This window comes from Peromyscus eremicus, chromosome 13 (genome assembly GCF_949786415.1).
Source record: "Peromyscus eremicus chromosome 13, PerEre_H2_v1, whole genome shotgun sequence".
Taxonomy (NCBI): Eukaryota; Metazoa; Chordata; class Mammalia; order Rodentia; family Cricetidae; genus Peromyscus; species Peromyscus eremicus.
In genome coordinates this window covers 54,696,310-54,722,267 of record NC_081429.1, presented here as the reverse complement: position 1 = coordinate 54,722,267, position 25,958 = coordinate 54,696,310, and the positions used below count along the sequence as shown (strand labels likewise).

The 25,958-nt window shown below is 39.5% G+C and overlaps 1 protein-coding gene across 7 annotated transcripts in view; it reads right to left on the bottom strand.

Annotated features, from left to right (window-relative positions):
* Boll (boule homolog, RNA binding protein) overlaps window positions 1-24,882 on the bottom strand; it is a 90,013-nt gene extending 65,131 nt beyond the window's left edge. For 6 of the 7 annotated variants that reach the window (XR_009382552.1, XR_009382553.1, XM_059278199.1 and 3 more), the window contains exons 1-5: window positions 23,814-24,046; window positions 20,920-21,063; window positions 18,084-18,175; window positions 6,534-6,588; window positions 4,614-4,689 (exon numbers count right to left, since the gene is read on the bottom strand). Coding sequence is in view for 5 of the 7 variants with exons in the window: in XM_059278199.1 (XP_059134182.1) it covers window positions 4,614-4,689; window positions 6,534-6,588; window positions 18,084-18,175; window positions 20,920-21,063; window positions 23,814-23,879 (433 nt within the window). In the remaining 2 variants the exon portion in view is untranslated. Of the gene's footprint in view, window positions 1-4,613; window positions 4,690-6,533; window positions 6,589-18,083; window positions 18,176-20,919; window positions 21,064-23,813; window positions 24,047-24,731 lie in introns of those variants that run through there. The other variant, XM_059278200.1, reaches the window with a different exon arrangement.
* Window positions 24,883-25,958: the final 1,076 nt, after the last annotated feature.

The window sequence follows — 25,958 nt, the reverse complement described above, 5'->3', positions numbered from 1 at the left end:
AGGCCAAAGTTTGATGTCAAGTATCTTCTTCAATCATTTTCCATTTTATTTTTAGTGATAGAATCTTTCACAAACATGGAGCTCACTGATTTAACTAGACGGCTGGCAAGAAAGCCCCCGGATTTTCTGGTATCTGCCTCCCCAGCTCTGGGATTACAGGCACATGTTGCTGTGCTTTGCTTTTTTACATGGTTTAGAAGGGATCCAATTCAAGCCCTTATTCTCGTGGCAAGCACTTTACTGACTAAGACATCTTTGCCTAAGTTAATAAATGCTGAGTCAAAGATAAACTATTTGTTAACTGCAGTCAACAGAACACTTCAGTGATAGAATAACAGCCTAATGTTTCATTATCCCAGTAGACATACAATACGGCTAAGGAAAAATACAACCAGTAACAATTTTTTGTAAAAATTTTCTTTAATAAACTACAGAAGTACTTAATATAAAAAGTTGAAAGTAGGAAAAAAAGAGTCAAAGGATTACAAAAATCTGAGGAAGGCATACATAAAAGTTAGTTATCTAATCCCAAAGACTTAGTGATTGCTTTCTCGGATAATTAGAACATATGAGGTTTGATTAAAGAACTTTTCATGCAGTTATTTTTTGTTATTAGTTATGTATTTTTACTTTCCATACTTTGGTTAGTTTAAAATACTTCTATAATCATGAATACTTTTAATTAGAATTCTAAATTTCTTTAGCTTTTTTTTTTTTTTTTTTTTTTTTTTTTTGGTTTTTCGAGACAGGGTTTCTCTGTGTAGCTTTGCGCCTTTCCTGGGACTCACTTGGTAGCCCAGGCTGGCCTCGAACTCACAGAGATCCGCCTGGCTCTGCCTCCCGAGTGCTGGGATTAAAGGCGTGCGCCACCACCGCCCGGCAAAGATTTATTTATTTTTATTATATATACAATGTTCTGTCTGCACGCATCCCTGCAGCCAGAAGAGGGCACCAGATCTCATTACACATGGTCGTGAGCCACCATGTGGTTGCTGGGAATTGAACTCAGGACCTCTGGAAGAACAGCCAGTGCTCTTAACCTCTGAGCCATCTCTCCAGCCCTTCTTTAGCTCTTTTAAGTGATATTTTCATTATAATTGTTTCCTTTGAATTTATGTCCAAGGGTGAAATACCTGTGTCTATATTGCTGTTCTATTTACAACAGCAAGGAAAGGGAATCTGCCTAGAGGTCCATCAACAGATGAATGGATAATGGAAATGTGGTACATATACACAGAAGAATTTTATTCAGCAGTAAAAAAATAAAATTATGAAAATTTCAGGAAAAGGAATGAATCTGGAATGTACTATCCTAAGTTAGGTAAACCAGACTGAGAAAGACAAATAACGGTATCCTCTCTCTTATGCTCAGCACAGGTCTAAATGTTTAGATATGTGTGTGTGTGTGTGTGTGTGTGTGTGTGTGTGTGTGTGCATGTCTGTGTGAAGGTCATATAAACAGAAAGAGGCCTGTGAGAGGGGAAAACGGTGGTGAGGAACAGGAAGCCACGATATGACAATAGATAAAAAGTTACTTGGAGTGGAAGGACGGATGGAAGGCAGGGAGATGTGGGACAAACAGGCTTCAGAGGAGGATCAACAAAACACAGTATGTTTGAAAATGCTACCCTAGAGAGCAGTGGTTCTCAACCTTCCTAATGCTTGACCCTTTAATACAGTTCCTCGTATTGTGGTGACCTCCACCAGAAAATTATTTTCACTGCTTCTTCATAACTGTAATTTTGCTACTGTTATGAAGTGCAATGCAAATATCTGCTATGTAGAATATCTGAAACCAAGGAAAGGGTCAATTGGCCCTCCACTGGGGTTGCAACACACAGGTTGAGAACCGCTGACATAGACGGTTACTACCTAAAATATATAAAGAACAATCACAACAAAAAAACTGGACACCAAGAAAACACCCAACTAAAAAATGGGGTACAGAACTAAAAAGAATTCTCAGTTGAGGAATCTCAAATGGGCTGAGAAATACTTAAAGAAATGTTTAACATCCTTAGCTATTAGAAAACTACAAATCAAAACTACTTTGAGATTTCGTTTTACAGCCATCAGAATGGCTAAGATAAATAAATGACAGCTCATGCTGTGAGAACTGTGAAGTAAGGGGAACAGTCTTCCATTGCTAGTGGGAGTGTAAACTTGGTACAAGAAATCAGTGTGGTGATTCCTCAGGAAGCTGGGAATAGATCTCTCTCAAGATCCAGCTGTACCACTCTTGGGCATATACCCAAAGGACTCTACCTCCTACTACAGAGACACTTTCTCAACTACGTTCATAGCAGCTTTATTTGTTAAAGCCAGGACCTGCAAACAGCCTAGTTGTCCACCAACAGATGAATGGATAAAGAAAATGTGGCACATTTACATAATGGAATATTATCCAGCTGTTAAAAAAGTCATGAAATTTGTAGGTAAATGGATGAAGCTAGAAAAAAATCATCTTGAGTGAGCTAAGTGAGGTAACCCAAACCCCAGAGGACATAGTATGCATTCTCTTGCATGCAGATGTTAGCTTTTAAGACTTTAAATAGACATGTTACAATCTGTATAATCATGAAGCGTAGGTTTAGAATAAGGGACAAGGTGGGAAGAGGAGGATTCCCTAGGAAGATATATAGTTATGGAGAGATGGGGGTGTGGGGAGAGACTGAAATGGGAAGATTAAAAGAAGAGGGGGAGGGAAGATTGGGGTAAAGAAGATAAAATGGAGAGAGACAAGTAATTAAGGGCCATTTGAGGGGTCATATGGAGATCTACTACAGAAGCTTCTTAAAATATATACATTTATCAAAGAAGTCTAAATGAAGTCACCAAGCAATGGGGGAGAGGATTATATCCCAACTAGAGACCTCTAGTTACTAAGTAAAGCCTACACCGCCAGGAATGGGTTGTCTGAGTTGTTGACCGAAGGGGCCCAAATGGAAATCCTCAAACAACTCAGGTTATTGCCAAGACTATTGTTTGCTCTCCACAAACTGATGGTAAGTGTTCAATACAACATTGAACTATCTTACTGAACACAGAAAGGTTGAGCTGGTGCCTACCCACAGCCTTCACTCCTATTGCCTAGTGTTTGGGGTACTGGAAAGTACTCTGCATGTCTACAAACCCTGCAGTCTACCACAGTTAACTGCCTGCAAGATACCCTGTGCAAGAGTGGAACAAACGTGAGAGTCCCCCCACTATCTCACTGGATTTCAGGCCCATCCCACAAGATGGAACCCAAGACTGACACGGCTGGGGTGGTGACTAGATAGGCCATGGACCCTGGGAAAAACCAAATACTACTATTCTGCTAAAGAAGCACAGCAATAAGATGACTTCTAATGACATTCCCCTATACCTATAGGTCAGTTCCCTTGCTCAGCCATCATCGGAGAAGGTGATCATCCCTCCTGCAGGAGATGGGAACTAATACAGAGACCCATGACAGGACAATGTACAGACAGAGAGTGACAGACTTTGGAAACACTTTTGGAACATCTTAAATGGGATGCCTTCATCAACTCTCCCTCCCCTCCATCAGGACTCAGGGAGCTATGTAGAATAGGAGGTGGAGATGCGGGGCGGCTTGGGAAAAAGGGATGGGGGTGAGTGGGAGGAGGAAGGAGGGAGGAGGGGGGATCTGTGGATAGTATGTAGAGTGAGTAGAAAATTTCTTAATAAGAAAAATGAAAAAAAAAAAAGAAAAAATAGGAGGTGGAAAGATTCCAAGAGCCAGGTGGGATGAAGTGACACCAAGGAAACCGTGTTAGACACAACAGGACTGACCCACACAAACTCAGAGACAGTGGTAGCATGCACAGGGCCTGCACAGGCTCAAGCCAGACGGGTCCCAGCGTTAAGGTGAGCAAGTGGACATGAGCTCCCATCCCTAACCAAGAAGCTGTCTGCAGTGGACAACTGCTTACAAAGGCAAACTCTTTTCCCCAATGGAGTTTCACTGGGTATACAAACCACACTTAAGAGTAGGCTCCATGCCCAGCAGTAGACAGTCAACACAAAATGAATTTAACAGTATTTTTGTAGATTTTTTTGACCTCAATATTGTTCTTTGGACAATTTAAAAAAAATCTTATTTATCTTTTACTTGTATATTTTATGCTTTCTGACTCTGTTTTTATGGGTTTTGTTTTTGTGTCTCTGTTTGTGTTTCTTGTGCTTTTTCACTTTTTAAAAAATTGTTTATTTTTTATTTGCCTGTTTGTCTTCTAAAGAGAGAGAAAGAAAGAAGGGGTGGAGTTGGATGGGTGGAGAAGACCTGAGGGAGGGTAAACCATGATCAGAATATATTGTATGAATTTTCAATAAAAAGAAAATGCTATTATGAAACAGTACTTTTTATGCTAATTAAAAAGTATTTTTCATTTAATCCACCATTATATAGAATATACTTAATATTGTTCATGTATATTTCCTCTATACCTCAAACTAAGATATTTTAATTTGTTAAAAATAATTATATAAGCTACCAATTTTGCTAAAATAACTTAAAGAAACAAGGTATTTTAATAAAAGGTCTAGAAGAGTCTAATATTTCACAAAAATCATGCAAAGCATTAAAAAATACATTAGTTCTCAATACATACGAGGAATCCCTACTTGTTGTTTTCTTATTGCTGGACCAATGTTCAGTTTCTTATCCTTATAATTAAGTTTTTCAGCCTAAAATAAAGGAAAAAGCCCATCACCATGATTTGTAAAATCATTTGACACCATGATTTGTAAAACCAGTGAAGAAAAACCGGTATAAAACAGCAGACATTGTGTGAGTTTTTTCTTTTTCTTTTTTAAAATACAAGATCTCATGAACCCCAGGCTGTCCTCAAATCTGATACATTATCATATGACTTTGAACTTGTGATCCTTTTGCCTCTAACTCTCAAGTGCTGCGATTACAGGCATGTGCCACATTGCCTGGCTTATGTAGTATTGGGAATCAAGTATGCCTCAAAAGATGGTCTGGGTTCAAGTAACTATCTTTATCTTGGTTCTACTGCTATGAATCTAGGTGATGTAGTAACCATCATCATTAGTTACTGATTATGTATTTGCAACTTAGATATTCTCTAAAATTTATTTGCAATTTCCAAACCACTATTTGTAGTTATTTCAAGACTATCTGTGAACATGTACAGAAAATGTGAGTAGTCCAACACAAAAGAACCCAGTTAAGATCAAAGTGATGTTTTTCCTTCCTCTAGATATCATATTCTAATCAAGTGTCCTTTTTAGATATGCTTTTCACATTATGTGAAATAAATAAAATGGCTCACAGGTGCTAAAGTACCAGCTAATGTCCCTAAGCACACGGAGGTTGTCATATATTTTATGGAGAAATGTATTGTTATGCTGAATTCAGGTATTATAGTCCCATTGGCTATGAATACAATGTTAATGATTAACAATTATTAAATATGTTGTTTATTATGGCTTCGATATGAAGTGTCCACTCCCCTCTCAAAAAAGTTCATGTGTTGAATACTTTGTCTCAACTGATAGATTCAACCATAGGAGGTGATCAGATTATAAGGGATTGGATTTAACAGATTACTGCTGCTGGGTTAATAATCTAAAACCATTATTGGGAGATGACTTCGCTGAAGGAAGCAAGTCTTGGTATGAATATTCTTGAGAACTATAGCTCATCATAGATCTCTTCCTAAGTTAAGTCTCTGCTTCCTTGACATTCACTGTCCTAGGGCCCACAGCAACAGACTCAGCCAGCTATGGCTGAAACCTATGACCCCATGAACTGAGACCATCTTTCCAGTCTCTTTCAGATCTTTGTGACAAGCAATAAAAAGTTTTGCTAACACAATTTCTTTAAATAGCAACACATGAAACCAGGTTCTATGTTGATGTACTGGTGGCAATATTGTGATTAAAGGTCTTTTGGAACCTTATCTTGTATTGTAACTAGGAACACCAGAAGTTCAGTATCCACTAATCCAGTTATATGGTGACTTCATAGAACAAAAGTGGATAAGAACTGACTGTGTATTATCTTATAACACATAATTTAACTATCTTTTTCTAAAAAGGTTAAATGTTATACTTGCCATAAGTTAAAAGATATCAAAATGAACTACAGGCTATAGACATTTTATCAAAGAATGTTACTGGTTTATGTAGTTTTTCATAGGAAGGAAATAATACCAGGTAATCTTATTCTAGAAATCTACATTTGTAGTGTTTCTAAAGAATTATATAAAACCATTTACATATCACAGAGATACATTCTTAAATTACTAGTTTAAGTAAATAAAATATATTATAACTTAACAACCATCCTCATGTAATGACTTGGAATGTCTTGTTCTTCAGACTATTTCTTAGAGGCCAACAGCAATCTTAAGATACCTATAAACACACACATGTACATACATATATGTATATATACATATATGTAGATCACTGGTTTGTCCTCTACCATTATATTATCATAAGAGATTAGTTCCAAAGAAAGAAGTTCCAAATCAGAAGTTAAATACAGTGAAAGATCTTACCTCTTGTAAGATTTTTTGTGCATCTTCTTGAGTTTCAAAAGTGATGAAACCATACCTAAGTAAATGCATTAAATTATTAACATTTTCTTAGAATATTACATTAAATTTTATTTTGCAGTTCTGGCGATTGAATCTAGGGTCTGTAAGTTTTTTTTAAACCACTGAACTATAAGCCTAAACCTGTAATAACATTTTTACTTTTTAAGTATTGCCACTGTAGGTATGCTGTATCAGCGTGGGAACCATAGATTAATACTGTCATCCTTGCTTTTCAAAGTGACAGGGACCGAGAGAATAAAGAAGTGAGGCATCTTCAAACAGTATTAGCGTTTTGATGCATTCATGTTCTGCCTTAAAGATTGGGATGCAACAGGTTTCAGAATAGGGCCATCATCTTTGGCATCTTTCTTTTTCTTTCCCCCACTCCACGCTGTGGATGAAACCCAAGGACTTGTGCATCAAGGCAGGTGCTTTACTGCTGTGGGATGTATGGCAAATGTGTTGCTAATTAATCAATAAAACACTGATTGGCCGTTGGCTAGGCAGGAAGTATAGGCGGGGCAAGGAGGAGAATAAAGCTGGGAAGTGGAAGGCTGAGTCAGAGAGACACTGCCAGCCGCCACGATGAGAAACAGCTTGTGAAGATGCCGGTAAGCCACGAGCCATGTGGCAAGGTATAGATTAAAGGAAATGGATTAATTTAAGCTATAAGAACAGTTAGCAAGAAGCCTGCCACGGCCATATAGTTTGAAAGCAACATAAGTCTCTGTGTTTACTTGGTTGGGTCTGAGAGGCTGTGGGACTGGCAGGTGAAAGAGATTTGCCCTGACTGTGGGCCAGGCAGGAAAACTCTAGCTACACTTTACCACAGAATACATTTTTGCCCTGTAATTTCCTTAAAAACAAGCAAATAAAAAACCCAACCAACCAACCTTATAAAAATAACATGTTTGCCTTAGAGGAATCAAAGTAGAAAAATGTTAACAATAAAAGTTTCAATACAAAATTTCTTGTATTTGTATAGGTCTTTACAAATCCATCATTTAATTATTATTGTTACACATAAACTAGCAATATAACTATTATATTTCGCAAACAGCAGTAAAAATACAACCTATTTTTTTTGTATTTGATTTTTACATGCAAATAACCCCAGCAATCAGGAAGCAGAAGCAAAAGAATTCTGAATTCCAGCTCAGACTGGGATATACAGCAAAACTGTTTTCTAAGGGTTAAAAAAAAAAAGGAAAAGAAATAAGATACATGTAATGATGTATGTCATGCTAAATTATAGGAAAAATGAAATAAAGTACATAGCTAACATGTATGAGTCCTGTTTAGATATTAAATAATGCTAAACATCATGATTACTATTTTATAACTGATATTGTTTAATAGTATTCCTTCTTGTTTAATGTTTATTTTTGTGCTGGGGAAGAAAGGTCCTCACTCATTCTATGCAAGTGTTCTACTACCTGGCTACACCACTAACATCAAAGTAACTTTTTTTTTTAAAGAATAAAATTCTCTTATCTGTTAGTCCAAACATTAAATAATTATTTACAGTAATTTTTGGATAGAATACAGCTTGCTTGCGTGTGTGCTTAGTTTTCTGAAATGCCTTTACTCAACTATTTTTGGTCTTTTAATTGATTTTTAAACATAATAGGTTACATTGTGACATTTTCTTCTTCTGTTTTTCTAAGACAGGGATTCTCTGTGTAACAGTCCTCATTGTCCTGGAACTCACTTTGTAGATCAGGCTGTCTCAAACTCACTGAGATCCACTTGTCTCTGCCTCTTGAGTGCTGGGATTAAAGGTGTGTGTTGTTGGTTGTTTTTTCACTCTTTTTACTCTTTGGGGGACCCACCACCCTGCTCCCAAATAAGTACACATGGAGGTTTATTCTTTCTTACGAATGCCTGGCCTTAGCTTGGCTTGTTTCTTGCCAGCTTTCCTTAAATTATCCCGTCTACCTTTTGCCTCTGGGCTTTTACTTTTCTCTACTTTATATACTTTTCTTTCCTTTTTACTCTGTGGCTGGCTGTAGCTGGGTGTCTGGCCCCTGGTGTCCTCCTCCTTTGCTTCTTGGTCTTTTCTCCCTAGATTTCTCCTCCTATTTATTCTCTTTGCCTGCCAATCCTGCCTATTCTTTTTCCTGCCTTGCTACTGGACGTTCAACTCTTATTAGACCAATCAGGTGTTTTAGACAGGCAAAGTAACACAGCTTCACAGAGTTAAACAAATGCAACATAAAAGATTGCAACACTTCTTTGCATCATTAAAACAAATGTTCCAGAGCATAAACAAATGTAACACATCTTATAATAATATTACACAACAGGTGTGTGCCACAACACCCAGCTCATTGTGACATCTTCATAAACAGCATTTAGTATCCTTTGGTCATATTGACTCCCTACGATCCTTTCTTGTGCTTCCTCATTCCTGCCAGTGCATTCCTTAAACAGTCTCCCTTCTGATATAGATAGTCATACACACAAACTTGCACTTCGCATGAGGGCAAGCATTCAATATTATTTTTACACTCCATTAACTCTCTCATTTCCTCTTCCTTTCTCCCCTTTGGTTCCCTTCTCACTTTCATGTGTAAAGAACTCCAACTGAGCTAGTGGTGTCCTTTACACAAAATCTTGGCTTATGATTGTATCTTCAAGTATTTTTTCCTGTATTTTCATTTACTGGTTTTAAAATTTCAAATCTTTCATTAAGGGCCTCTAGACATTTTGAATGGATTTTTGTATAGGGTGAGAGATGATCTAGGTTCGTTTTCCTGTATGTAAATACCTGGTTTTCCCAGAACCATTTGCCTTTTCTTCAGTTCATGTTTTGGGGATGTTTGTTGAAAATCAAGTGGCTTATTTCTGGGTCCTCTATCCCTCTGGTCTTTGTATCTGCTTTTGTGCCAGTATCAGGGTGCTTATTTTATGTTATCTATATATAAAGTCTAGGGCCCACACATATTTGTCTAAGACTTATTTAATTTGCTTAACACATCACCAGTTGCATCAATTTTCCTGCAAATCACATGGCTTCATTCTTCCTCATGGCTGTGTACATACATTTCTTTACCCACACCTCTGTTGTGGATACCTAGGTTGGCTCCATAACTTAGTAATGTGAACAGTGCTGCAGTAAGCACTACTATCTGACATACACTGACTTGGAGTCTCTTGGGTAAATACTAAGGGGCTGTATACCTTTGTCACATGATAGGTTCATCTTTATTTATTTGAAGAACTGCCATACTGACTTCCACCATGGCTGGACTTGGCTCACCAGCAGTAGATAAGGATTTCTTTCTGTCTGCATCATTGCTAGTATTTGTTTTATTGGTGACTACCATTCTGACTGGCATAAGATGGAATCTCAATGTAATTTTTATTCATATTTTTCTGATGGTATGAGGTTAAATATTTCCCTATACATTTATTGGCCAATTGTAATTTGTATTTTGAACACTGTCTTTTTATTTCACTAACTCATTTATAGACTGAATTGCTTTGTTTTGTGTTTTTAGTTTTTAATTTTTTGTATATTCTAGATAATAATCCCATCTGATGTAAAGGTGGCATCTGTACAGACAGCTCATTCTGTAAGCTATCTCGTCACTCAATTGTTTCCTTTGCTGTGCAGAAGCTTCTGAATTTAATGAAATACCAGTTGTTAATTGTTGGTGCTATTTCCTGAGTGACTGGAGTCCTATTCAGAAAGTGCTTGCCTATGCCAATATCTTGAAATGTCTCCTTCTGTTAATATTAATTTCAGGTCTTACATTATTAAGACTTTTTAACATTTGGGGTCACACTTTTATTTTAATTTATGTGCATGGTGCCCAAAGATGACAGAAGAGGCACTAGTTACAGATGGCTGTGAGTTACCATGTGTTGGAAATAGAATCTGAATTCTTTTTAAGAGCAGCCATGCTCTTACCTACTGAGCTCCATCTCCAGTCTTAAGGAGTTGCATTTTTGTATGGGGTGAGAGATAGGGATCTAGTTTCAGTCTTTCACATGTAGCTATCCAGATTTGCCAGTAACATTTGTTGACAAGGCTTACCTGCACCAATGCAAAGTTTTGTCTTTGCAAAAGATCAGGTGGCTGTAGCTAAGTTGGTTTATTTCTGCATCCTTTATTTTTAATTTTTTTAAAAATTACGTATTTTTAAAAAAATTACATTTACTTTATGTGTATGAGTGTTTTGCTTACATGAATCTATGTGCATGGTGCCCACAAAAGCCAGAAGGTATCAGATCCCTAGAGCTAGAGTTCCAGGTGACTGTGATTCTGACATGGGTTCTAAGAACTGAACCTGGAGTCCTCTGAGAGCAACGAGTGCTCCTCCCACTGAGCCATCTCTCCAGCCCCACTCTCTCTCTTATAAACCAGTCGAGGTTTTTGTTGTTTATTTTTGTACCTCATTGTTGCTGTTACATACTGGTTTATTTTTGAAAAATATTGTCTATGTTGTGTTGTCTGCAAATTTCTTTTTTTGTTTTCTAATTTGGTGGAATATAAGCTTTAAAATATGCTCTAATAATTTTCTGAATTTCATTGGTATCTGTTGCAATCTCTTCCCTTTTAATTTCTAATTTTGTTAATTTGGGTCTTCTCTTTTTTGGCTAGTCTGGCTAAGTAATTATGGATCTTGTTTATCTTTCCAAAGTATTCTGTTAAATTGGTTCTTTTTTTCCCCATTTCCATTTTATTAATTTCTGTGCTGATCATGATTCTTTGCTTCTACTAACTTTTTTGGTTTGTTCTTATTCTTTTCTATAGCTACAAGGGGGACTATTATTTATCTGAAATCTGATTCTAAATGTTCATATTTTCAGCTATGAATATCCCTCTATGAAGAATGCCTTCATTCTATTTCATGCATTTATGTGTCACTTCACATTTATTAATTTCTTGAAATTTATAAATTTCCTTAATTTTCCGATGACGCAATCATTATTCTATAAAATGCTATGTCTCTATGAGTTCATAATGCTCTAAAGTTTCTCTTACTGTTTGTTTATAGCTTTAACTGTGCTCAGGATACAAAAACATTTCAGTTTTCTTATACTTGGTAAGTCTTGCTTTGTATCCTATTTATAATATATTTTAGAGAGAGTTTTCTGGGCCAATTTGAACAATGTGTATTCTGCAGTGTTTCAGGGGAATTTCTGTAGATGTCTGTTAGGTCGATTTGATCTATGATGTCATTTAACTCACATGGTCCTTACTATTTTCTGCTAGAGTGATTTATTTCTGCTGAGACTAGAGGACTGAAATGACCCATTATTATTGTGTTAGGGTTAGTCTGTGTCTTTGTATACCAGCAGTTCCTGTTTTATGAAATTAAGTGCATCAGTGTTTGAGGCATGTATATTTAGAACATTTTCTCTTGATGAATTGTCTCCTTAATCAGTATGAACATTTGTTATCTCTTCCAACTTTGTTCTGAAGTCTTTCTTCAGACACAGAACAGCAACTGTTTGCTTTTTAGTTCCATTTGCTTGGAGAACATTTTCTCACCCTTTCATCCTTAGACTACACTTGTCTTAGATTATAGGGTTTGTCTTGTAGGCAATAAAGAGTCTATTTTTTAACTCAACCTACTCTGTATATTTTTATTGTAGAATTTAGTCCATTAATATTCAAACTTACTATTCGAAAGGTGTACTAATTCCTGTTATTTGTTAAATTTCTAGTGTTTGGTCTTCTTTCTATTCCTTAACTACTCTTCTAGGGCAGTTTACTCTTTCTTGTAGTGTCCTGGATGAGTTATTTTTGGCTTTTTTTCCTGAAATATTCAATTATCTTCTGTAATGCTGCCTAAGTGGTCATGAATTCCTTCTGCTTGTTTTTATCATAGAAACTTAAATTATGACCTACTTTGCTGGATATAGTTGTTTAGCTTAATAATTACCTTCCAGTGCTTGAAATACATCGTTCCATAAACTCCTGGCTTTAAAGGCTTCTGTTGAGAAATGGATTAGTGCTGACAGGTCTGCCTTTATATGTGACTTTCCATATTTTTCTTCATTCTCTGTACTTAGTGTTTTAATTATAATAGGCTATGGAAAACTTTTCTCTTCTTGTCCATTTTGTTTTTTATATGCCTCCTGAGTTGAGTACTACAGTTAACTGTAAACTTGACAGAATCTAGCCTCACTTTAGAGATAAGCCTCTAGACACGTGTGAGGAATCAGCTTGGTTACGACAGCCTCTGGACGTGCCTGGGGATGACTATCTTGACTGGACTGAGGTAAAAAGACTTGCCCACAGTCAGAGGGCACTTGTTGCCTCTTTCTGATTGTGCAAAGTGGTCAGCCACTTAAATTCTGGCTGCCTTGAATTCCCCACATGATGACTGTACCCTTAAACTGTGAGCCAAAACAAACTTTGTGCCACAGAAGTTGCTCTTGTCAGCATATTTTATTACCACAATTATAGGAAAAGAAACTAAGACAGATGGTCATCTATTTCTCTAGATTTGGAAGTTTTCTGCTATAATTCTATCAAAATATTTTTATGCCCTTAAAATGGAGTTTTGCTACTCCAATGATTGTAAATTTTTAATGTTGTACATAGAACTCATGCTGTATTTATGTTTTATTATTTTCTTTGTTGATTCAGGAATTCTAATTCATCTCTCTTGTTTCCATTTGACCCATTCTATTGGTAAAGCTTCCTACTGAATTTATTTGACATATTGAGTTCTTCAGGTTTTCAGTACTTTTTAGTAAATTTATCATATCATGTACTGACTTTCTTATTTCAGTTAGCTGTTTATATTCTCTTTGAATTAATTTAACGGTTTATTTTTATACTGTTTTGTTTTATTAAACATTCTTTTCATTCCCCATCTTGAATTTCATCTAATTTACTCTCATTTGCAGCCATTTATAATTTTTTTGGGGGTGTAGCACTGTGTGATTTTCACGTGTTCTTTCTTTCTTTCTTTCTTTCTTTTTTTTTTTTTTTTTTTTTGCTTTTAGAGACAAGGTTTCTCTGTGTAGCTTTGCACCTGTTCTGGAATTTACTCTGTAGCCCAGGCTGGTCTCGAACTCACAGAGAACCGCCTGGCTCTGCCTTTATGTTTCTTAATTACCAAATTAAGACTTATGGATCTGTGGTTATTTTATTGATTGGAGTTTTTATCAGCTGTATCCTTTAATTATTTGTAATATTTAAATGGGGCTAGATTGTGGTAGAGTGGAGGCGCATAGTTCAGAAGTCCTCAGCTCATGTGCTCAGGGCACACTCTTTACTACTTCCAGAGTATAGTATTAACTGCAAAAGCAACCATAAATGCTGGGTAGGTCTACAACACAAACATCATACTAGCTAGTTAAATATAACTTCAATAACTACCGGAGGATCAATAAGCCAGGATGGTATGACTAGGATATTAGTTACTAGGATTAAGAGTGGAGGGACTATAGGCTGAATAAGGCTAGGTATCAGTATTAGGAAAAAATACGAGGGAGGAAAAATATCTGGGAAGGGAAAGTCAGGCAATTTTCAGAATTTAAGGTTTTGGAAGGTTATAGTGAATAAGTAAAAGTGGAGTGGATATGGGGAAGAGAGAAAGAAAATGAGAGGGAAACTGCATGGGCTGAATGTAAGGATTCAGAGTAGAAAATGTCAGAATGGGTGGAGAATAATATAGAACAATCATACAGCCTAACCATGCACAGTACAAACTAAAGCAAGACCATTCCAAGACATTTTTGCAAGAGTACAGACTAAGAAATGAAAACAAAACAAAAAAACTCCCAAAACCCAAAAACAAAATGACAAAAAAAAAATCACATTGGACATATTTTATTTTTGGTAGAATGAGTTTTGAATTCTTTCCCTCACTGATACTTCATGTACTATAGTGTGCTGATGGGAGAGGTTTAACTACCAATCTCAGTTCACACTATTAAATTAGATTGGGGGATGTACTGCCTAGTTTGGATCAATTACCTTTTGTACTAAATTTTTGGCACAACCGTGCTGAGTTAAGCAGTGAATTTTCTCAGTTCCTTCCCTCACCAGATTTTGGTTCAGTAGTACGGTGGTGATAGTGTTCCCCAGTGTTTTAAGAAGAAGGCAAATACAACACCTTGTTGCTTATTTCCATTGACCTCAGTGGCAGCCTTGAGAGCCTGTCTCATGCTTGTTTCTGATTTTGTTATTTAGGTCTTTGTCTTAAGTTAGGATGTCTATTGCTGTGAAGAGACCATGACCATGGCAACTCTTATAAAGGAAAACGTTTCATTGAGGTGGCAGCTTAGGGTGTCAGAGGTTTAGTCCATTATTATCATGGCGGGGCGTATGGCTGTCTGCAAGCAACACGGTGCTGGAGAATTCCACAGCCTGATCCAAAGGCAAGAGGAAATGGACTTTCTCACTGGGCGTGGCCTGAGTGTATATATGAGCTCTCAAAGCCCACCTCCACAGTGGCACACTTCCTCCAACAAGGCCACAACTTCTAATAGTGCCACTCCCCTTGGGGGCCATTCTCATTCAAACCAGCACAGGCTTGAACTGAGATGCTTATGTTACTCATTTGCTTGTTTGCATACAGTTTGAAGTTACTGGTCATTTTACAAGAAGATTTTTGAATTCCTTGTTCAGTATTTTACTTATTATATTTAGATTAGATAATTAAGAAGTTTTGATCTTACGGGTGCTCCCTTGCCTTTTCATGTTTCATCTACTGTTATGGATATCTCTTGATGGCGTAACCTCCATTACCACCCACTAAGGAGAAAACAAATGGCTTTACCAGCTAGAATACTGAATCAAAACAGATGGGAAATATACTTAAAATTGATTGATACTAATATAATGTCAATGACCACAAATCAGAAAAGGGCAAAAGTAATGTATAAGCCATTATACATGTATAAGTTAAAACCTTAGGGTAAATATAAAAATAGTAAATTACTGCCATGAGAGGAGGCTGGGAAGGGGAGAAAGAAGAGACACAAGTTTAAATGGCAGAGAGGAAAAGGAGTACAGAAATACACCGTGAAGTGGGGAGGGAAGAGCGGAGATGAAATCATTCTGATTGCACACTAAAGGAAAAATGTGTAAGCAAAATTAAATGTGAGAAGAATAAAAGAGAAAACATCTAAAGAAAAAGGATAAATACAAGGCCCCAAACATCCACAAGCAAAGGAAAACGACGAAGACAAACTATTGGAGCAGCTTCTTTCCGGTCCTCTAACCTGGGAAAGGCAGTGTGCAGCTGAACGGGGAGTCCCGGTCTGTCCTAAGATTAGGCTAGTGGTGAGCCTGCGCTAGCCAAGGGTCAACATGCCCCAAGCTGTCTTTGCCTGAGGATTTTTGCTTTTATTGTACCCCAGGAGCCTCTCTGGCCACAGTTAGCACTGTACTTGTAGGCCACGTAGCGTCTTCCATGTTCCAGAAATTCCATACTCTGAACAACTTGGCACAGCTATTGCCTAAGCCAAATAGTGTTCCCAAGTGTTTTGAGGAGTAGGAGACAAACAGAGCACTGAAGTGTAATTCAGAGGACTAGTCTTCGTGCTTTCAAATCCCATTAAAAATTACTCTCTACGAGAGAGGAGGCTGCAGAAGTTGCGGGCTGACTTTTGGTATTCTCTAGCTTGTCAGAGGGTAAGTCATGTGCCTAGCTGTGGCTCTAAGAGTTGGAGAATGGGCTAACCTCAGGCTCAAGGTTGTTAGTCTCCACTACTTATCCTCAGAGATGGCTGTCTTCTAGCCAAGGAAGATTGACCATCATATTCTTTACTGTTAGAATCTTATGTTGTCTGAACTTGTCAGTGGGTCTAGCCCTTCCTTATTGCCTCCACAGTTCTTTCACATTCAAGAGACAGGGCAGGTCGTTTTCAGGCTCTCTGAACTATAATTGTTACTCTCTGGGCCGTTTCTCGGCTGTCCTGCCCTATTACCTGTTCTGTAAGTTCTAACCTTTCTCTTTCTGGAATAGACTCTTTTATTACCCTGATTATTATTTATTATTATTATTAATATATTATTCATGTGTCATAGAAAGGCAGCTTCTAATTTAATATCTCAGCTGAGTTTTCCTTTATCTCCTTCCCTTCCCTTTCTTTTCTGTGGTTCCAGGGATGAATCCAGGGCCTTGTGCATGCTAAGCAATAGCCTTGACCTTTTTTTTTTTTTTTTGGTTGAAGAGGGCAGTAACCCACGCTGAGCTCCAATTTGCAAGCCTCCTGCCTCAGTCTCCAGAATATTTATTGGATTACATCTGACTTTCCATGCTTTTCAATGATAAAAGTATTACCAAAATAATGTAAATTCTTTTAGCTAAATGAGAAAGATACAATCTCAACTCATCTTAATATTGTCTGACAGTCTCAGGAAGGCTTGTTAATTAAAAACAGTCTCCCTGTGAAAACACTGTATCTTCCACATTAGCTCCTGCCATTTTTCCATGTCATTCCTCATTAAAATTGTTTCTATCTTATTGGTTTCTTCTATTAATCCTGTAAATATATTTCTTTATTTGAAGAAAACAAACACAATCCTCTATTTACCTCCACTGCCTTATCTATTTTCTTTTAACTTTGCAACAAAACTCCTTATGTGAATGCACTATGCAAAACTACCTTTTCCCTCTCAGAAAATTTCGGATTTTGTACACAGAGAAATCCTGAAACAGCTCTCTATATATTACACAGTCTACTAATTTCAATATTTATTCTTGTTTTAGTCATTGTTCTACTGCTGTGAAGAGACACCATGATTATGACAACTCTTATAAAGAAAAGCTTTTAAGTGTAGCTTGCTTATAGCTTCAGAGGTTTAGTTCACTGTTATCATGGCAGGAAGCATGGTAGCATGCAGGCAGACATGGTGCTGGAGAAGGAGCTGAGAGTTTGACCTCTGGATCCACAGACAGCAGGAAGAGAGAGAGACACTGGACCTGGTTTGGGCTTAGCCCAAAGCCCAAACCTAGTGACACTTTCTCCAACAAGGCCACACCTCCAAACCCTTTCAAAAGTACCACTACTTTGTGACCAAGCATTCAAATACATGAGCCTATGGGGGCCATTCTCTTTCAAATTACCACAATTCTTTTTGATTTGACAATTTGTCATTCTTCTTAGAGTGGCACTTTTCATTTGTTCCTTAACTAGATTCTGAACCACAGACCACAGACATTCTTTCAGATCGGCAATTTTCAAATAAACCCTCTTATAGATCAAAGCAAGAACACAATTCCAGAAGCATCTGTTCTTTCAGTTTCTGCTTCTTTAGCTACTATACAATTTGCCCTTCAACATTTTTTTGTCATATTATACTGAATGGCCCTTTGGTCCATGAAAAAGTAAGTTTTTAGATTAAGAAGTATTATAGAGTCCCTCTTTACCTCAATAAAGTACACACACACACACACACACACACAGAGCAAATGTATGGAAAACAAGAGGGCATAAAATTCTTCGAAAATGGAGACAAAGTATATTAGCATACAAAACCTAACCCAACGAAATACAATTCATTAATATATGTATTATGTGAATGATACTAACCCTTTGGATACTCCAGCTCTGTCATTAACAATCTTCACTTCTTTTACAGACCCATACTGGGAAAAAAATTTTCTTAAATCATTTTCATTTGTCTAATGGAATAAAAAGAAAACATTAAAAAACATTTTAATCAATAAAAGATAAACAACTCCAATGCTTGTTGTGGAGACATAAAAAATATAGAAAACAAGTTAGAGTATCTCTCATTATTGAAAAATAGGCAAAACCATTGTTACTAAAATCTATGTACTTTGCTTTACGTAGTAGCTAAGTAGCGATTTTAAAGTGAATTATTCTAAACCTGCAAAGAACGCTAACTATGTAAAGGAATCTTTTAGTGACTTTAAGAATGCTAATGCTGGATTGCATATCCTAAACCCATAGTTTGGCTGCATTACTGTTGCCTCTAGTATTTGGGAAGGGCAGCAATTCCAGCAGTGAAACCAAGTCACAATGGCCTAATCCAGTCACTTTACGGTAATCAACACAGTCTTTAGGAAGAATCAGGCCTTAGGAAAGGAATATATTTCCCCCAAATATTTGAATTTGCTATAAGAAGTTACAAAGTGACTATAATATTTCAAATTACAAGTATTTTATCTGTAGTCAACATACATTTTAGCTAACTACAGACATTATGATGATACAATAAAATAGGTATAATAGACACAATGTTCAAGATGTGTACAAAGATGGTTTGGGAATATCTGGTATAGAGAAGATAACAAACAAGAGCTAGTCCCAGAGTGTTTATGGTGAATTCATGGCAATTTGATTTTTGGGTTCGGTTGCAACTGTTTGCTTCTAAGTGTAACTTTAAATTTACCTAAAGGACAATCAAAAGATGTCTTACAGCACAGCCACTCATTTTGAGGTCAACTGTCAACTCACTTACTTAAATACACAATTTATTATTTTGCATGATAACATTCAGCCTGTTAAATTGGACAATGACAAACACTAAATCTAAGAATATGTGAATTACTTTTATTCTAATAACAGAACTTCTAAAAATGGAATCAATGCTAGAATGGGAACTGCTATCAGATATTTAGAAAAGTTAATGCAGACCTTTCTCTGGAGAGGAGTCACTACTTCAGTCACTAACTCACAGAGCAAGGGGAAAGTCAAGATGACTGAACCTGCAGAGGGACAGTCTGGAACAGTCTGACACTGCTACTATCGCAGATTATTTCCTCACAGGCAATTATTTGTAGTTTTGAAAAAGATATGCCTCAAGGGAAAGAATTCTGTTACCTGAATGCTCTGGCTGCATAGAAACAATGACCTCTAAGATTCCTATCATCCTTCATGTGCTTTAGTGACTTATCCGAAATGTATTTATGGAATACTTACTTTCAAAGTTCACTAAGAAGTTTAATATGAATGAATTCTAAGCACGAATACCCACATTTTCCATAGGTACAGACAATCTTTCAAAGGTATTTTATAAAGCATATTTATTTATAGTGAAACAATCACATACTTAAGAATCATTATTTTGGCAAATACACTAAGGATAACATTTTTCTTAAGTAAAAGAAAAAGTAATTTTACCTAAATTGTGATAGAGTACATGGAAGTAAGTGTCAAAAATTACACATAATGGCACCTTTTATCACAGAAGGCATCTCTCTGTATAATTTCTAATAGAAATGTTTTTTTCCCCCTGAGACAGGGTTACTTTGTGTAGCTTTGTGCCTTTCCTGGAATTCACTCTGTAGCCCAGGCTGGCCTTGAACTCACAGAGATCCGCCTGCCTCTACCTCCTGAGTGCACCACCACCACCCGGCTTTAGAAATGCTTCTATAACTCCATTTGGAAGAGAAGTGTGAATGTGTACATGATTGAACTTAGGGCCTCTACAAGCAAGGCAAACCTCTACCACTGAGTTATATCCTCAGCTCCAGTAAAGGTATTTGATTAAAAATATCCATGAATATCTTTCCTGTACATATCTATTACTACCTCTTATGCAGGAATACTGAAAATAATTTCAACTATGCTTTTCTGAAAGAATGAAATAGCTGATAAGCTGATTAAGTACACTTTTGTACAGATTCTCTATTTGGACCACAAAGCCTTTTAAATGATCAGATTATAAATCCTATTGAAGAAAGCTATTTGTAAGAAACTGAAGTCTAGGACATGGCTTAGGAAAGCAAGATAAAGGCTGGGATAAAGATACAGGGTTTGGGGGCTGGAGAGATGGCTCAGTGGTTAAGAGTCTTGCCAACTCTTTCAGAGGTCCTGAGTTCAAGTCCTGGCAAACACATGGTGGCTCACAATCATCTATAATGGGATCTGATGACCTCTTCTGGCATGCAGGTGTACATGCAGATAGAGCACCATATACATAAAATAAATAAATCTTAAACATTTCATATGTATGTGCATATATACATATACACACAGGGTTCTACAAGATTAAAATATTTACATTAAGTTTTCATTTGAAAATTGAAATAATCTATCATCTAGGCAACTGGAGCATCATTTAAGAAAGTATAACAAGTATGCTGAAAAACGAAGAATATTGAGCAATAATGAGAAAATTAAAGAAAGGTAGATTTCCATCAGTAAGTAACAAGGGGCATACAGCAATTGAAGAAGCCTCAATTTCCTTGTATGTGAGATTGCCCAAATACACATGTAAATTAACCTACACAATTGTTTAAAGGGTTATCTGTATTTAAATGTTAAGCCTATTAACCAATACGCAAATATAATTTTTATAGTCCTAATAGGAAATATCTGCTGGAAATTGAACTATTCAATTGTAAAGAAAAACAAAACTCCTTTCCTTTCCCACCATGCTGCACCCACAAACAGATACCTTAAAGTCAATTCCTCCTACGAAGATGCGGTTAGGGATCACAGTTCCGTATCTTGGGACACTTGTTGGGTTATTCAAAGGCACAGGTGACACAGGATTAGGGGATGGAGATAATGAATCTGTTTGCGTCTGATTTGTTGTTTGCTGTAAAATAAAGTCATTTTAAACTTTTAGCACTGGGCATGAGTTTTAATGCAGGGCCATCAAAATAGTCATCTAGGCAAAATGCCATTTACTAGACTTGACTTTTATTCTAAGATTATGAAAACTATAATTAGTTTTGGGGGGAAATAAAAATGAAACAAAGTACTTCATGCTAGAGAAGAGCTTATATTAGATGTACTGCTCAAATATACTTACAATAGTTATGAGGTATGCTGTTTGTTAAGGAAGAACAATAAGTAAGCGGGGCAGTGGTGTCACACACCTTTAATCTCAGCACTTGGGAGGCAGAGGCAGGTGGATCTCTGTGAATTCAAGGCTAGCCTGGTCTAGGGAGTGAGTTTCAGGACAGCCAGGGCTATACAAAGAGAAACCCTGTCTCAAAAACAAACAAACAACAACAAAAAACAACCAACCAACCAACGAACAAACAAGCAACCCCCCTCACAAGCACTCATTTCATAGAAAAGTCAGAGAGGGAGAAAAGAAGACCCAGATGGCTGGGAGATGCTCTGTCCCAGCCATTTTGTCCAGGTGTGAAAAGCCTGGCACTCACAGTTAGGCAGTGATGTTCTTTCATTAAAGAACATCAACATCAGACAAGGGAACCTATAATTACGATAGATCAAGATAAATTAATCATGTCTGAACACTGATAAAGACAAAAACACTGTCCAAACCATGAGAATTACCAAATATTGCTTTATCCTAGATAATTTGAGCAACTGCTTCTCCTTTATCAATCTTATTTTAAAATAATTAACACAATCATAGAAATATTCCCATTTCCTCACAACATGCATTCCAGGTAAAGCCTTTCTATATGAAATCCTTTTTAAAAGCCTATATTGTATAAATCAAGTTATTAACGCCTGAGAGGACCCACGGTGTACTTTCTTCCTAGTTCCAATGAATTCACAGACACAACTCAATTACAGATGTGTTCTTGGTAGTCTTTGGCTAAAGAACACTGACAGGTTAATAAACTTGTATAGTGTTAGCCTGAAAGTCAAAACTGTAAATGCATGTATCTATTTGAAAATTAGTTATCTTTACAAAACACACACCTAGCTGGGTGCAGTGGTGCACCCCTCCAACCCTGCCCTCAGGAGGCAGAGGCAGGCAGGTTCCTGGGACTTCAAGGCCAGCCTGGTCTGCACAGTTCTAGGCCAGCCAGGGTTAATCAGTGAAAAATTTACAAACCTGAACATTATGAAAAACATTAAATACCTAAAAACTTAACTATACATTTTCATGACAAAGAATTGAGCTGAGGACATATCCATTATGTTCATACTTCTAAATTGGAAGGCTTAATGTATCAATATCAATGTATAAGACTTTGCATAATGGCAACCAAAAAGACTTGCAATGTAAAATGAAAACAAAAATAAAGAAACACACACACACACACACACACACACACAAAACTAATATTACTTTCTTTCTGGGAAGACTAAACAGACGTTTGAGACAGTTTAAGTCCTTCAAAAATACTAAATACTAAAGTTCATAATTTGCTGAGAAACATCACAATGAAGTTTTAATTTAGACAGTAGGCTTGTTCTTTTCTATTATTTGTCCTTTTCCATTTTTTTTGTCTTTTTCCATTTTGTTGGACAACAAAACCACTATTTTAAACGTTTATGTGATTAAAATAAAAAAGGCAAATTCCCTGTCCTCATGAATAGTATCATAGTACAAAGTAACAGATAAATATATGGTATTTTAGAGAATGGAAGGAAACAGATGAATAGTAACATGTAACACAATTTCAACAAAGGAAATTTAATTGTAAACATTACCAACGATATTCTAGAAAACACTGTACCAGAAAAAGTCTTCTAGCTCCAATAGATAAAACCTTGTTTCTTTGCCCATTTATTTATAATATAGAACTTGTTAATTAAAAAAAAAGTCTTCCGAAAATTCTCTAAAAACAAAGGACTTCAATGGAAGTTCTAGTTTGTCCTCAAGTTTAAGAAAGAAGACAAACTCCATAATTTTTCCTGTGAGAGGTGGATGAAAACAGTCCCAAATGAAGAGACCTGAGGTTAGTCAATGAGAAAAAGAAAAATATTGATAAAACAAAACCAAAAACCAACCCATTCACTTCATTCCCTTGTTTTAAAGGCTCCTATTCTGCTGTGGATGTTATCTGCTTACTTTTTTTTTTTTCTTTTACTATTTGCCACCTTCTACTATAACATCTATTCACCTGTCACTTGGCACTACGATACAATATCCACGTGGGCAGGAAGTTTGCCTACATCTACATATTTAAAACACTACAACGTGTAAACCAGTAACATCACACAGCAAGTGTTCGATGGGTGTTTGTTGAATTGTACGAACACACCCATCATTGCTTCGGGAGAAACCTGCCTCGCATGTGCTCAACATTTGGATAAGGACCGAAGTACCAGTCATATTCTAGAACACCTTTGACTGTTCGCAGCCACAAGGCTCGGGGAGAGGTGGCATGGACGTTCCCTCGAGATCAGCCGTGGCTCGAAACCGGGGACACCTCTCATTGTCCACCGTTTCACAGCACGGGGGCCGGGGCTGCTCCCGGGTTGTTAGTATGCGTCCCTCGGCTTCGTGGTCAAGCGTTTATTAAGACGCTCTTCCCAAGTCCTAGGGCCTCCCCGCCTCCTTCTCTGGGGCTTAGCCTAGAACTGGACCATTGTTTTTTTTTTTGCAGAGACCGAAGGGAAGAGGTGGGGGCTAACCGTCGCAGTCACCGCCTCGGTGCTCCTTCCCCGGCGAGGCCAGCAGGTCGAGGCGATGGGGGGCATGGCCGAACTGACAACGTCCTCGGCTTCTCTCGGGTCATCGTGAAGCGAGGCGCCGACGCGAGGGTCCCCCCCCTCCCCACCAAAGTGCGGGAGGGAAAAGAAGGCCAGCCAGCGAGAAATTTTGCCAGGCAAACCCGCCAGCAGCGGTGGCGGGAACCCTCAACGGCACCTACCACGCGCCGGGGCCGCCTGGTGCGCAGCCTCGTGCGCAGCAGGCCCGCGGGGGCGGGGCCTCCCCGGCTGGCGCCTGCTGATTGGCTGTCGGCCGGCACGGGGGGCGGGGCGGGGGCGGGGCGGCACGTTACCAGGCTCCGCGGGGCCTCCCCGGCTGGCGCCTGCTGATTGGCTGCCGGCCGGCACGGGGGCGGGGCGGCACGTTACCAGGCTGCGCTGGGGCCCGTAGGCCCCGGGCCCAGGGGCCCCAAGCTTGAGCCGGGGGGCGCGCGTAGAGACCACCCCCGGCCTCCCGAGCTCAGGCCTCCCCGGGGCGGAGCATCGACGGCCACACGACGGGTGGCCGCGGGCTACGAGAACGTGTCCCCGACAGGGCGGGCGGGCGAGCGTCGAGGGCGCCGCAGTTTTGGGCGGGAAGGCGTTTCAGGGCTGCCCGCTCGCTCGTTGGGCACGGAGGGCTGAGCCTCCCTCGCGGTCCCCGGCCGTTTCCGCCCCCCCGCGCTGCCCACCCGCTCCCCGGAGTCGGGACCCCAGGCCGGCCCCCTTTCACACAACCCCGACGGGCCGCACCGCCTTCCCTCCCAACCGAACAGAAGCGAGCGTTTCGGCGGCTCCAAAGCACACCCTTCCAGCCCCGCAGGGACCCGCGCCGCCCGCCCGGGGACCCCAAGCACTCACCGCCCGGGATTCGGTCTCCATCTTTCCCCCTCCGCTCTTCAGAGAGAGGCAGGAGGCGCGGGGAAGTTCAAGTTGGAAGGCGCGTTCCGTGGAAGCGGAGGAGCCGGCGGCGCGTCTCCCGTCGGGGACTCGCTCCCCCTGGCGGCGGCGGCGGCGGCGGCGGCGGCGGCGCAGTCGTCTCCGAGCCGGGCGAGCTTGGCCTGGGGGGCGGGGGAGGGCGAGCGGTGCTGGGGGGGGGGGCGGGCTGTGCGGGGGGCGGAGGAGGCGCTGTGCGCAGGTCTTCTCCCCCCCACGGGAGAGCCGGGATGGACGGCGCGCACTGTCCGGGACCCGGGACGGGCGTAGGATGCGCTCGCCTCTCCCGAAGCCGCCGAGGAAGCCGCAGGCAGTCGCTGTTCCAGCTCCGGATGAGCTCACCTCGACCCTGTGCTCCAGCGCCGCCCACGGGGACTCCCGAAGGCTGGTTCGAGGACAGGAAGACAGTTTCCACGTGCAAACCCGGCTCCCCCTCCCGGCGGCGCGGCGGCGCACGCAAAAGCCGCGGACGGAAGGAAGCAGCACCTGCTGTCGTCGCTGTCACTCACCCCTGCCAGGGAGGGCGGGGCAGCGCCCGCCGTCCAGGCCACTGGTAGGGTAGCTGTGCTGAGCTCCTGAGAACCCGAGGGCCCGGGAGCCGGGCCAATACGTTTAATCCCAGCACTTGGGAGGCAGAGGCAGGGGGATCTCTGTGAGTTCAGGGTCAGCCTGGTGTAGATAGCGAGTTCCAGGATGGTTAAGGGCTACACAGTGAGATCCTGCCCTGACACCCAATCCTTCTCCCCCCACCTCTCAAAAAGGAGAGAGAGCTGGAGGGAATCAGCTTCATTAAACTCGGCCCCATAGCTTTGCGATCTCCTTTGAAGGACTGCTTTGCAGGGACCATCTCTAAAAGTTTGCCGAGAGCCCATCTCCTCTCTTAAGTAGTGTGTAATTCCAGTTAGACAAACTCACATAATAAGGATTGCCATTATAAAAGCGACCATCCGTTTTGTTTCAGGCCATTGCTTTATTTATGGTCACTTCTCACACCAGTCCTCCCCGATAGATTCACCTGGTGTCAAGGTCTAAAGCTATAGCAAATTTAACCCTAGGAGACAGCAACCCGAGTTCTCCATCTTACGGGGTTGGCCATGTTTTTAAGCTGTCAGCATCAGCCAGTGTTAGAAGTTAACATCTGGGATAACCTGT